The sequence below is a fragment of the Primulina tabacum genome, chromosome 5 (genome assembly GCF_025594145.1).
Source record: "Primulina tabacum isolate GXHZ01 chromosome 5, ASM2559414v2, whole genome shotgun sequence".
In the NCBI taxonomy this organism is placed as follows: Eukaryota; Viridiplantae; Streptophyta; class Magnoliopsida; order Lamiales; family Gesneriaceae; genus Primulina; species Primulina tabacum.
In genome coordinates this window covers 29019308-29034039 of record NC_134554.1, presented here as the reverse complement: position 1 = coordinate 29034039, position 14732 = coordinate 29019308, and the positions used below count along the sequence as shown (strand labels likewise).

General features: G+C 40.9%; 1 protein-coding gene across 1 annotated transcript; it reads right to left on the bottom strand.

Annotated features, from left to right (window-relative positions):
- Nucleotides 1-3883: 3883 nt before the first annotated feature.
- Nucleotides 3884-5896, bottom strand: LOC142544320 (uncharacterized). The gene has a single exon (XM_075651379.1). It carries the CDS (start codon nt 5894-5896, stop codon nt 3884-3886), a length of 2013 nt encoding a protein of 670 aa, XP_075507494.1.
- Nucleotides 5897-14732: the final 8836 nt, after the last annotated feature.

Below are 14732 nucleotides of genomic sequence, written 5' to 3'. Positions count from 1 at the left end.
GCGGCTGGCGGAGAGGCTGAGCTGGTGTGGTTGTGGAGTGGCACGGCGGTACTCGGCTGAAGGCGGCGGTGCGAGATGTGTGTGGGTGTAAGATCGATTTGGGGATTTAGGGGTTTGGGGGAAGGGCTGCGCGATTTTATTCTGAATCTGCCTGAAAAATTAGAAGGCACAGACCTCGTGTAGGGATCCGTGTAAGGGTCCGGCTAGGCTCGGGAATCTGGCAAATTGGAAGAAATGAGACACGGACCCCGTGCAGGGATCCGGGGCTGGGTCCGTGTCGACTCGGGTAGATCGAGTTTAACATTTTTTTATATCAATTCCCTGAACACTACGAACCAAATCCATATGTGAAGCCATGAATGTACAATTCTATAAATCTATACATCAAATTTGAAACTCAATCAAGCATACAAGATGCAAGAATTGTACAGAAACTTCCCTGGTCTATTTGACGTCCTGAAACCGCTCGCCCTGATAGACTCTCCCACACTTGAGAAATCCCACCGCCAGTGAATAAATTACCTGCACCACCATTAACTGAGATTAGCTCACGAGATATGCATAAAACAAAACGTAAAAAAACTAAAAGAAAAGACGAAAGAAAACTAAAATAAACACTGGGTTGCCTCCCAGCAAGTGCTAAATTTATAGTCAATAGCCTGATTGTGCTACCTGTATTCAGTTTGGATCTTGCAGATCCACATTGGTTGGCTCATCGGGCACGGTACCACCATGATAAACTTTCAGCCTATGCCCATTCACCTTGAATGCTCCAGTTGTTTCACTAGTGATCTCCACCGTCCCATAGGGGAAAACTTGCGTGATGGTGTATGGTCCTTACCACCATAAACGCAACTTACCTGGCATCAATTTTAGTCGAGAATTATATAACAGTACTAGTTGTCCCACCACAAATTCTCGATGAACAATGTTTTGATCATGCCAACGTTTGGTTTTCTCCTTGTAAAGCTTGGCGTTCTCATAGGCATCCAACCTAAACTCATCTAGTTCATTCAGTTGCAGCACTCTCTCGTCACCTGTGGCCTTATCATCAAAATTTAGTAGCCCAATAAGCCTTATGTTCAAGTTCAACAGGTAGGTGACACGACTTCCCATACAATAGTCTAAACGGGGACATGCCAATGGGGGTTTTAAATGCAGTTCGGTAAGCCCAAAGTGCATCGTCGAGTTTTCTAGACCCTTCTTTCCTTGAAGCACCGACAGTCTCTTCAAGAATGCATTTAAGTTCTCTGTTTGATACCTCGACTTGGCCACTAGTTTGAGGATGATAAGGTGTGGCCACCTTATGTCGGACCCCATACTTAGCCAACAGACTGTCAAATTGACGATTGCAAAAATGAGTACCCCCATCGCTAATAATGGCTCTAGGTGTGCCAAAATGTGAGAAAATATTTTTGATAAGAAATTGAACGACAACCCTAGAATCATTAGTCTTGCATGCAGTTGCCTCCACCCACTTAGACACGTAATCTACAACCACCAAAATATACTTGTTCCCAAAAGAAACCGGGAATGGACCCATGAAATTGATACCCCACACATCAAATATTTCACACACAAGAATATTTTTGAGAGGTAATTCATGCTCCTAGAGATATTACCTGTGCGCTGACAATCTGGACATTTTGTGACATATTCATGCGCATCCTTAAACAGAGTAGGCCAATAAAAACATGACTGGAGGACTTTGGATGCAGTTCTAGTTGCCCCAAAATGGCCTCCAGCCGGACCAGCATGACAATGAAACAAAATTTCGCTTACCTCTCATTGGGGAATACATATCCGGACTATACCGTCTGCACATATTCTAAACATATAAGGATCCTCCCACAAATAATATTTCAAATCTGAGAAAAACTTCTTCTTTTGCTGATACGTAAAATGGGGAGGAATGAACTTACTTGATAAATAATTAACAAAATCAGCATACCATGGTAAACTGTTGATTTCAAAGAGTTGTTCATCCGGGAAATCATAGCGAATAATGTCATTACCTTGAATAAGATTCTCTAGACGCGAAAGATGATCTACAACTTGGTTCCCTGTCCCCTTCCTATCGATTATCGTCAAGTCAAATTCCTGCAACAGAAGAATCCAGCGACTTAGACTTGGCTTTGCATCCTTTTTAGACATTAAGTATTTCAAGGCTGAATGATCGGTGTGCACTACAACTTTGCTCCCAATTAAATAAGATCTAAATTTATCCAGAGCAAAAACCACAGCAAGAAGCTCCTTCTCTGTAGTGGCATAGTTCAGTTGGGCAGCTGACAGTGTCATACTAGCATAGTAGATGACATGGATGCATTTTTCCCTCTTTTGCCCCAACACTGCCCCTAGAGCTGTGTCACTTGCATCACACATCACCTCAAATGGCGTCCCCCAGTCAGGTGCTATCATCACAGGTGCGGTGATCAATTTATCCTTCAAAATTTTAAATGCCTGCACACACTCATCAGAAAAATCAAAACGCACATCTTTTATCAGCAAATTGGTCAGTGGCTTAGCAATGCAAGAAAAATCTTTTATGAAGCGCCTATAGAACCCTGCATGTCCTAGAAAACTACGCAATCCTCTGATGTTTGTTGGGGCTGGGAGTTTTTCTATTACTTCAATTTTAGCCTTATCAACTTCAATCCCAGTTTCAGAAATTTTGTGCCCCAACACTATTCACTCTCTCACCATGAAATGACATTTTTCTCAATTTAAGACCAGATTTGACTCCTCACATCTCTCTAAGACCTTAGACAAATTAATCAAACAAGTATTGAATGAAGATCCAAAGACAGAAAAGTAATCCATGAATATTTCTATAAAATCCTCAATCATGTTATGAAAAATCGCCATCATGTAGCGTTGGAAAGTTGCTGCGAATGTCATTCGTTTATATGCAAATGTCCCGTAAGGACTTGTAAAAGTGGTTTTCTCCTGATCTTCAGGGTCAATAGGAATTTGCATATAACCCGAGTAGCCATCAAGGAAACAGTAGAAAGGATGTCCAGCTAACCTTTCCAACATTTGATCAATAAACGGGAGGGGGAAATGGTCTTTACGGGTGGCATCATTCAGTTTTCTATAATCGATGCAAACACGCCACCCTGTAACAGTTCTGGTAGGAATCAATTCATTGTTCTCATTTTTTACTACCATGATCCCACATTTTTTCTGAACTACTTGTACTGGACTTACCCACCTACTATCAGAAATCGGGTAAATAATACCTGCGTCCAGTAGCTTTATCACCTCTTTCTTCACCACCTCTTGCATAGCTGGGTTCAGACGCCTTTGAGGTTGGGTAGATGTCTTGTGATCGGCCTCCATCAGAATTTTGTGCATGCACATGGATGAACTGATCCCTTTTATGTCTGCAATACTCGAACCTATAGCTTTGATATTATCTCTCAGAACTCGCAACAGCTTTTCTTCTTCCGTAATTGTCAAAGTAGAGGACACTATTACTGGCAATTATCATTATCAAGCAGAAATAGATATTTTAAGTGTGAAGGAAGAGGTTTCATCTCTAGGATTGAGACTTCTTCGATGGATGACTTTAAAGGTCTTGGGACATGCCCAAGCTCCCCAATCCTAGAGTTTACCGTTTTTGAGATCGGTCTGCCTGCTTCCAGATAATGAATGCATTCATCCAGCTCTTTATTTCCCAATTCTTGAGGGCATGAATGGGTCAAACAGACCGCCAAATGATCCTCATCAAGGAGTCCCTGCAAACCATACTCAACAAACTCGTCAGTAGCATCAATTCTAAAACAATCAGATGTATCATTGGGGTATTTGATGGACTGAAAAACGTTAAAAACTACACTCTCATCATTCAATCTCAACACCAACTCACCCTTGTGTACATCTATCAGAGCTTTCCAGTGGCTAAAAATGGTCTTCTGAAAATAAGAGGAATCTCACGATCCTCTTCCATATCCAACACCACAAAGTCTACTGGGAAAATGAACTTGTCAACTTTTACTAAAACATCTTCTACAACTCCCCTAGGATATTTAATAGATCTATCAGCCAATTGTAGGGAAATTGTAGTAGGTCTAACTTCACCAATTCCTAGCTTCTCAAAACATGAATAAGGCATTAAATTAATGCTTGCACCTAAATCACACAAAGCTTTACCAAAAAATGAAGTTCCTATGGTACAAGGGATAGAGAAGCTACCTGGGTCCTTAGCTTTTGGAGGCAACTTATTTTGTAGAATTGCAGAACATTCCTCCGAAAGCTTCACTGTCTCAAAATCCACTAGTTTCCTCTTGTTTGATAAAATTTCCTTAAGAAATTTTGCATAGAAGGGCATTTGAGCTAAAGCTTCTGCAAACGGGATATTTATGTGCAGCTTTTTGAAAATCTCAAGGAATTTTGAAAATTGGATATCCAGTTGCAATTGCTTTGCTCTTTGGGGAAACGGGAGTGAATTAATATCAACAGTGGGATTTGAGTATAGAGACTTACCTGTTTTCCTTGCATCCTCGGGCCCTTGCTTGGATGACCCATTTTCTTGCACATTTTCCTCAACATCAACTACCTCTTGCTTTTGGGGGGATGTCACCGTGACAGCATTGACACCTTTCGGATTCTTTTCCGTGTCACTAGGTAGTGAACCCGGAGCACGTGTAGCCATTTGTGTCGCCAACTGCCCTAGTTGAGTCTCCAGCCTTTGCATCATAGCGTCGTGATTTTGCCATCTCATCTCATTCCCGGCTATGTACTTGGCGAGCATATCTTCAAGATTTGACTTGCTATCCTGTGGCTTGAAACCGGGTGGCATACAAGGTCCTGTACCTTGCGGAGGTTTAGGTGGTTGCTGAGGAGGCTTTTGCTGTGTAGGATGCTGTGGACGATTAAAATGTGGTTGCTCAAAAGAATTTTCTGATTGTCTCCACCCAAAATTCGGATGATTCCTCCAGCCCGGATTATATGAGAAACTGTATGGATTATATTGTTGTCGACCCTGGTTCCCCACATAATTCACCGAGTCCCCTCCAAAACACTGTATTCCCTCACAAGACATATCTGGCATGAATGGCGTGTCACTAGATGATGATCCACCAACTATCTCAGCGTTTCCCTGAATTTGATGCACTGGCTTGGCTGGTATTGATTTATTTGCCTGTAACTGTGCCATCTGATGTGTCAATCCATCAAGCTTTGCTGTGATTGCTGTCAAAGCATCCATCTCAAGAAATCCGACTTTCTTCTCCCTACGGTTGTTTTGCCAACCCACATTGCTCTCTGCCATATTAGATATGATTTCAAGCGCTGCGGTTGGCGTTTTCCTGTACAGGCTACCATTTGCAGCCGCATCAAGCATAGATCTAACAGATGGATCCACCCCATAGTAAAACGTCTCAACCTGCTGGCCTATCGAAAAACCATGTCTCGGGCACATTCTTAACATCTTTTTAAACCTTGCCCATGCTGAATTCAATGATTCCCCATCTCTCTGTCTAAATGATGTAATTTCATTTCTCAACTGTGTAATCTTGGTTGGGGGAAAATACTTGTGCATGAAGACCTCGACTAACCCAACCCATGTAGTAATAGAACCAGCGGGAAGATCTCGAAGCCACTCCATAGCTTCACCTTGCAGGGAGAATGGAAATAGTCTGAGTCGAATGACATCAGTACTCACCCCATTGCACTTGATTGTATCACAGATTGACAGAAAATTCTCCAGATGTGCATTGGGGTCTTCAGAAGGTGCGCCTCCAAACTTGACTTGGAGTTGAATCATCTGGATGACGGCCGGCTTCAGTTCGAATGTGTTTGCTTGAATTGTAGGGCGGACGATACTAGAGCCATAACCTCCAAACGCTGGTCTATGAAGCTCCATTAAAGTACGCTCATCCTCTTCTCCGGCCATGTCTCTAAATTATGGTTTAAGTTCTACTTCAGATTCCTCTTCAGATTCGAATTCAAGAGCCAAGTTGTTGTTCTTTCGAGCACTACGAATGCGGCGGAGAGTGCTTTCAATCTCTAGATCAAGTGGCACTAGACTTTCGACGCCTTGAGCACGGCTCATATAACACGAACTAGACTCCTGCAATCAAAATTCAAGTGCGCAATTCAAACTCCAAAGAAAGCAAAAATCTGAAATAAAAATAAGAACGCCTAGTCTCAAATAAATAATTTATCCTAATATTAAACAAATAGTCCCCGACAACGGCGCCAAAAACTTGACCGGCTATTTCGGTTGGGAAAAATTCTAGCAAGCGGACTAGGTCAAGTTATAGTAATTCGACGAAAAGTCCAAGTACCGATCTCACAGAGACTATTATTTAAATACTAAGATTTAAATTACTCGATTTAATCTAGGCGAACAATAATAAGTGATTTGATGATAATTTAAACCGGTGAAATTAAATCAAATTATGCTAAATTGTTAACTACGTTCGACTTTCAGGACATGTTGAAACTTGGGAATTTTCAAATTTAATAAAATGATCGGGAACACACAACGGTCCAAACTTTGATTATTATCATGCATTGGAATTAATTAACCACAACTTATTCGATGCCACGATGAAATTCCCTGAATTAACTATAAATCTATTTCTAGAATTTATAATCCTTTTTTCATTTAACAGTCCAATTATTTCTAATTGAATTTAATCAAACAAAAACGCATTATTCAACGATGGAATCACAGCTGTCGCCTAAAATCGCACATTGAAACCGAATACTACTTCTAGTCGATTTAACCGTGTGTTGATTAATATTTTTGAAGCTAAATTTAATTTATTCTCTTTCGAGTCAAGATCAAACAACAAACATGCAAATAATTGGCCAGATTAAAAGCACGAAAATTATGCCAACATTAATCAATAACATAAAATTAATTCATAAATCAAATAATCCAATGAACGAACAAAATCAATAGTTTGTCCCTATCGTGGTCCCGATCACAATAAAAAATTATTCCATAAATTCTAGACTAGAAGAAAATCTAATATTCAAATTCATGACGAAAATAAGAAAACGAGAGAAGAGCAAATCTCAGTGATGGTGGGCGAATCTTGCGTGGAAGGCACGTTTTTCCTCTCATTTCTCCCAAGCCGTCGCCGTCTTCCAAAAGTCTCAAAGTTCTCCTTTTCTTCCCTGAATGGCGGCCTCTTTCTGAAACGTCAAAAAAAAAAAACCTTTTTTGTTTAGGTCTTTCCTGCTTTTATTTCCTTCCAAATCACGAACAAATCTTCGTCAAAATCTTATTCTGATCTCAAGGACACGGACCCCGTGCATGCATCAGGAAATGGGTCCGTGTAGACTCTGTCCAAACCTTCTTCCGGAATACTGGAAACGGACCCCGTGTAGAGATCCGTCTCGGGGTCCGTGTACACACTGGATTTTTCATTTTCGAGGGCAGATGACACGGACCCCGGGTACAGGTCTGGCAGGGGGTCCGTGTAGGCTCTGTCAATGTCTTCTTTTGGCTTCTGAGGCATGGACCCTTACACGGGGTCCGTGTCTGGGTCCGGGTTCTCTCTTCCTCTATTTTCCTATTTTTCCGGGTATTTCTGACATGGCATTGTGACGCTTGACTCTTCTTTGTTTTCTTCGGCTATTATTATCTTTTGGTCAAACCTGCAAATAGCAATAATAACATGAATTAAGCGCAAAACTCGGAATAAAAATGCCAGATAAGCACGAATATGACAAAATAAAGCCCTCAAAATGCTATGAAATTCGTGCTTATCAGAACCCAAAAATTATCATTTCACCCCTGGACCTCTAAAATTAACCCGAAGCTTACCAACTCCTTAAAATATACCAAAAAATATTTAAAAGCATTCCTAGACGTAAACTCGAGCTTAAATTGCGGCTTAACCGATTCGCTTTAAAAAGTTGGACCGGAGTCTCGGTTTTGTCCCGAATCGAGTCAAAACTAAACCAAATTTCTTCCAAATTTTTACCATACTTAATACACCATCTAACAACCTCTAAACTCTTCAAAATTAGTACGCTAACTCACGGCTAAACCTATTGCCTTATTGCAAATCCTCGGCCACTCACATTATCCAACCAACAAACCAACACATGTCCCCCACCTCCCATGGCAGCGTCCTGAGCACAAATTTATGTTATTTTAAATGTTTATGCATCATGGTCACGATTTTAAGATTTTATGAAGATATACGTCGCATGCTTGACTTTAAGAAAAATTGCATTGGTGCATGATTTTTATAAGTGATGAAAAGGATAATGTTTTGAATGATGGGAATTAATTGTGGCTATCGAAGTATATGTAAATGTTTAAGACGTATATGTAAATGCTGATGACGAGGCCTAGGCACAGTGGATAGGTGATCCTGTCACTGATGTCCGACAGCCGCCGGGTACCGCGGTTCTATGTATGATGGATCCATCGTAAATGATGATGTACAATAGTCACCTCTAATGAACTGAATTCACCAATGATAAAGGATGAATGATAAACGATGAATGATGGACTATAAATGATAAACGATGAATGATGAATGATGATTAATGATGAGCTGTTTTGATACGTCATGATTTTACACGACACGTTCATGTTACGTTTTTAAAGTTCATGAAAGGTATGTTGAGTATGATATTTTTCACTGTTGTGTGCTATGTATATGTATTTGCTATTAACGGTGCAGGTGTGTTGAGTCTTTAGACTCACTAGGCGTGTGTGATGCAGGTGAGCTTAATGATGAGGCGACTGGAGGTGCCGAACTCTGAGTAAGCAGACCTGGTGCGATGACACGACCCAAGAACCGCATGTTTTCCGCATATTTATGATTTCATGAGTTTAGAGGATTTGAGGATTTTTATATACGCTGTTTTATTTCATTGATGGATGTTAAGATTTTTCTCGTTTATGTTTTCTCTATATTTTTAATGGCAAATATTTATGATTATTTTTAATTGGTATTTTTAGTAGGACTGCAGGCATGCAAGATTTTTAAATGCTTATTTTCAAGACGTGAGATTTTTTTAGAAAAAAATATTTCCGCATTTTAAAACGGTAGATCGCCATTACAAAATAACATTTAAAATAATCGTCTTTATTTGACAATAAAAATCTCACAGTTTAAAATGACCAACATCAAACGTAAATGTAAAGGAGTAAAAATCGTAATATCCTTAGCGTATATAAAATGTTCATCTCCTCTCAAATCTCATAATAACATAATGCGGAAAACATGTGGTCCTCGGGTCGTGTCACTGCACCAGGTCTGCCTACTCATAGTTCGGCACCTCCAGTCTCCTCATCATGAAGCTCACCTGCATCACACACGCCTAGTGAGTCTAAAGACTCAACACGCCTGTACCAAGAGTAACAAGTACATATACATAGCACACATCAATGAAAAATATCATACTCAACATATATTTCATGAACTTAAAAGCATAACGTAAACGTGTCGTGTAAAATCATCTCGTGTCAAATCATGTCATCTCATGTTATCATATACGTATACATTGTAATGCCCGAGATTGTAGTTTGATACTTTTGAGTTATCCTATATTATGAATAAGGGAATGGAAGAACAGACATGGAGAAGCGACGTTGCAATTCGAGTTTTGGTGGCAAAGAGACACTGCACCGGCGCCATAAAAACAACCGCACCCGCGGTGTTGGGGCAGTAAGGTCCGTGCACCCTCGGTATGAAATACAGCGCACCTGCGGTCGTGTCTTCTGAATTGTTGGATGTGATACAGTATGCTCAGTGCACCCGCGGTGCAAAGCGAGCGCACCTGCGGTGAGACGTGCAGAATGAAAAATAAGCCAAGTGTCCTTGCCACGCATTTAAATGCTTCCACCTCTTCACTCCTTCACAATTTTCAGCTGAAGAACCTCCAGGGAAAAAATATCAACAAGCTTCATCCCATATTAGAAACTTGATTGTGCAACATCTAACCATCCGATTTTGAATCCGAGCTTAGATTATTGCTCCTTGCATCCTAGACTTCTAAAGGATGTAAGTTTTGTTATGTTCTTGCTTGAATTGAAATAGCATGTTGGGGGAAATTAGATTTTGAGCTATATTATGTGTTCTTAATATGTTGAGATAAGTGGAATCGAAACCGGATCGAAGAAATATTACCGTATGCGATTATTACGATTTTCCAGCATATATGTGTATGAGATTATGCAGATTTCAGCATGGTAGATGATGTTATGATGAGAATTATGAGTTATTGTTATTGATTATTGATGTTTGAGTTGATCGGTATCGCGAGATTATTCAGTTATGCCGTCGAAATGTACCAGGAATGAATATTGATATCCACATGTATTGATTTGAGTTAGAAATTGATAGAATGCATCTTGAATATGTCATTTCAGATTGGTCTTGACAAACTTCAACATCGAGATTTCGACATCGACAAAGACTGAACTACGAAAGGTATAATTCAATGTTTGATTGGGGAGATATAACTCGAATCAGATCCGATTTGAGTTTCCCACAAATCACATACTAGATTTCTATACCTTGTTATGTTGTGCTTTATATTGATTTATATACAAGCATTGAGATAGGAGAGTCATTGGCAGATATGCAAAGTTTCTAGACGTTCGGTGGTATCGAGGCATAGGAGAAGATCGACTCCGATTGTAGATATTCGATACAGACAGGGCCGAAGTCTAGGAATAAGACGTACCGCCACCCCGATTGGGAGAGTAGGTAGGAGACTTGTTACGTCTTATTCACACCGGGATCCCTAAACTTAGATACGAGTCGAGTCAAAGATATGAGTTTGATTTAAATTGCTTGCCTTATATTAATTATGTTTCATAGACTATGGGACGTATTGCTATTGATTATATTCATGATAGTATGTTCATGATTGATATTGTGTATATGCATGTGTACATGTTTTATACTGGGATTTGTTCTCACCGAAGTTTCCGGGTGTTGCTGTGTCTGTATGTGTTCATGACAACATATGGGATAGGATCAGGGTCGAGACAAAGATGAGAGATCGAGATAGCGTGGAGATTCGGGCGGAGAAGAAGAACTAGTATTTTATTACTAGACATGTACTGAAATTCTAAACACTAGTAGGATACTTGTAATCGAAGAAGTGAATGATATTTTGAATTAAATAATATGACAGCAGTATGTATGGTGTATTGTGTATGATTTAGATACACTTGTTTATATTGTTAAAAGCAAAATTTTGACCCACATTTTCTAGAAAAGATCCACTTAATCCCAAAGATAATTGAGTTAGAGCCCGGGTCCCCACAATAGGTGGTATCAGAGCAGTAGGTTCTGTAGGCTGATATAGAAGTGAATGAGCGGGGTAGATCGAGTCGTCTTCCTTGCTTTTATTGTGCTAGCATGATTTATTGCTTTCCCTATTACATGTTGTATTGTTATCTGAGTTGATTACAGCACGTATTTGCAAAGACTGAATCAGAAACGATTCTGGATCAGAGGTATATGATCAGAGAAGGACAGAGACAGATTGTATAGATTGTGTACTAATCTGTTTGATAATCAGATATGCCTCCTCGACGAGTACCGCAACCAGTAGCAGGTCGGGCACCAGAACAGGGCAGTACATCCAATGATTCGATGGATGTGACCGCTACACCGATGGAGACTTTGCTAAAGAGGTTTCAGTTGTTTCGACCACCGACACTGAAGGGCACAGAAAATTCAGTTGAGTGTGAAAGTTGGCTCGATGATATTGAGATGCTATTTGAGTCTCTTGACTACACTGACGAGCGACGAGTTAAACTTATTGGGCATCAACTGCAAGAAGTTGCAAAGAACTGGTGGCTTACCACGAAGAGAGCATTGGAGCATCGTGGCACAGAGATCACTTGGAAAGTTTTTAAAGCAGAGTTCTATCAACGCTTCTTTCCCGTGTCCTACCAAAAGGATAAAGGTGATGAGTTTTCCAATTTGAAACAGGGACAGTTAAACATCGAAGAATATGTGGCAAAGTTTTCGACATTGCTTCGATTTGTTCGTCACGTGGCAGAAAATGACGAGGCCATTGCAGATCAGTTTATCAATGGCTTGAATCCTGATATCTTTACCTTGGTGAATACCGGTAGACCCAATAACTTTGCAGATGCCTTGAACCGTGCCAAGGGTGCAGAAGCTGGATTGCTTAGGCAACGAAGCACTTCCTATGTCGCTCCGACTTCGAGACCGCCATAACCCTCAGTTCAACCCCCTCCCAGATTTGAGAGCGGGAGTAGTAGCAGCGGGAGGAAAGACCAATTGAAAGTGAAAGGCAAACAGTTCAAGAGATCAGGGAGCAGTTCGTCAAGCTCCAGTGGATCCAGACAGAGAGGTCCTGGCCAGAGTACAGAATATACAGGTGTGTATTGCAGTTCTTGTGGAGGCAGACATGCCACCGAGCTGTGTCAGGGTGTGATGGGTCACTGCAATATCTGTAGACAACAGGGACACTTCGCCAGGGTCTGTCCACAGAAAGGGGTACAACAAGCTCAGAGTGTAGAAGAATCTGGTTCAGTAACTCAGCCTGAGAGGCAAGCTTTATCTTTTCATTCCTTTCAACCGACACCTACACAGACCCAGCCCCGAACCAGAGGTAGCCAGACAGTGAGCCAACCTCCCAAACAGCAGGCTCGAGTCTTTGCACTGACAGAAAAGCAGGCCCAAGATGCACCAGACGATGTGATAGCAGGTAACTGTTTTCTTTGCAGTTATCCTGCTTATGTATTGATAGATACATGTGCATCTCATACCTTCATTTCTGAGCATTTTGCATTAATGCATGCTTTACCTGTCGAGTCATTATCTGCCGTAGTATCGATTTCTTCTCCTTTGGGGAGTGGTTTGATATCAGTGACATTGGTTAGACATTGCATGCTAAAATTTGAGGGTAACGAGATTGACTTAGATTGCATTGTGCTTGGGTTGTCTGATTTTGATTGTATTGTCGGTATCGATATGTTAACCAAGTACAGAGCCACTGTAGATTGTTTTCAGAAGATTGTCAGATTCAGACCAGAGATGGCTGATGAGTGGAAATTCTATGGTAAGGGTTCCAGAGCTCGGATTCCCTTGATATCTGTGTTGTCTATGAGCCGATTGTTGCAGAAAGGAGCAGAGGGGTTCCTTGTATATTCAGTAGATCCACTGAAATCGAGCCCAGCATTGGCAGATCTGCCAGTGGTATGCGAGTTTGCGGATGTATTCCCAGATGAGATCCCAGGGTTACCTCCAGTCCGAGAGGTAGATTTCAGTATTGATCTCCTACCAGGTACCGTTCCTATATCTCGAGCTCCCTATAGAATGGCACCTATTGAATTGAAAGAATTGAAGGAACAGCTCGAAGATTTATTGGCCAAGGGTTACATTAGTCCGAGTGTTTATCCTTGGGGTGCTCCGGTACTGTTTGTTCGGAAGAAAGATTGTTCGATGAGACTTTGCATTGATTATCGACAATTGAATAAAGCAACGGTAAAGAACAAATATCCATGGCCTCGTATCGATGATTTATTTGATCAGTTGCAGGGATCCTCTGTCTATTCCAAGATCGATCTGAGATCTGGATATCACCAGCTGAGAGTCCGAGATGTTGATATACCGAAGACAGCGTTCCAAACCAGGTATGGACATTATGAGTTTATCGTCATGCCTTTCGGTTTAACGAATGCTCCAGCGGTGTTTATGGGACTGATGAATCGTGTCTTTCAGAAGTATCTGGATGAGTTTGTTATTGTTTTTATTGATGATATTTTGGTATATTCCAAGAGTATGATTGAGCATGCCGAACACTTAAGAACTGTGTTGCAAACGTTGAGAAATGAGAAACTATATGCTAAACTGTCAAAATGTGAGTTTTGGCTGAGACAGGTTGTCTTTTTGGGGCATATCATATCTGGAGACGGTATTTCTGTTGATCCAAGTAAAGTTGAAGCTGTGATCCGTTGGCCTAGACCGACTTCTGTACCAGAGATACGCAGTTTCATGGGTTTGGCAGGGTACTATCAACGATTTATTAAAGATTTCTCCAGTATCGCGAAGCCGATTACCTAGTTGACACAGAAGAATGCGCCATTTGTGTGGTCTGAAGCCTGTGAATCTAGCTTCTTGGAGTTAAAGAGACGACTGACCAGTGCTCCTGTATTAACTATTCATTCAGGTACTGGTGATTTCGTTGTATATTGTGATGCATCTCACAGAGGGCTAGGATGTATTCTTATGCAGCGAGGACATGTCATTGCATATGCCTCGAGACAGTTGAAGCCCCACGAGACTCGTTACCCAATTCATGATCTTGAATTGGCAGCCATTGTGTTTGCACTGAAGATATGGCGACACTATCTCTATGGCGAGAAGTTTGAAATCTATTCTGATCACAAGAGCTTGAAATACCTGTTTTCGCAGTAACAATTGAATATGAGACAGCGTAGATGGCTCGATTTGTTGAAAGATTTTGATTGTGAAATCAAGTACTATCCAGGGAAGTCTAATGCAGCAGCGGATGCCTTGAGTCGAAAGGTATGTGCTCTATCTTTGTCGACGATAGGTATTTCGAATTTGATTGAAGAGTGCTGTTTTTCTGGATTAGCATTTGATACAGATAGTAGACCATTGAGAATTGCTACGATTCAAATGGAACCAGATTTGATTGTTCGCATTAAAGAAGCACAGAAAAATGATCAGAATGTTCAGAAGTCGATTGAGATGGTCAGAACCGGACATCAGTCAGAGTATCAGGTACATGATCATGTTTTG

Coding starts and splice junctions, on each gene's coding strand:
- LOC142544320 (XM_075651379.1), bottom strand. CDS start 5,896: ATGGCCGGAGAAGAGGATGAGCGTACTTTAATGGAGCTTCATAGACCA.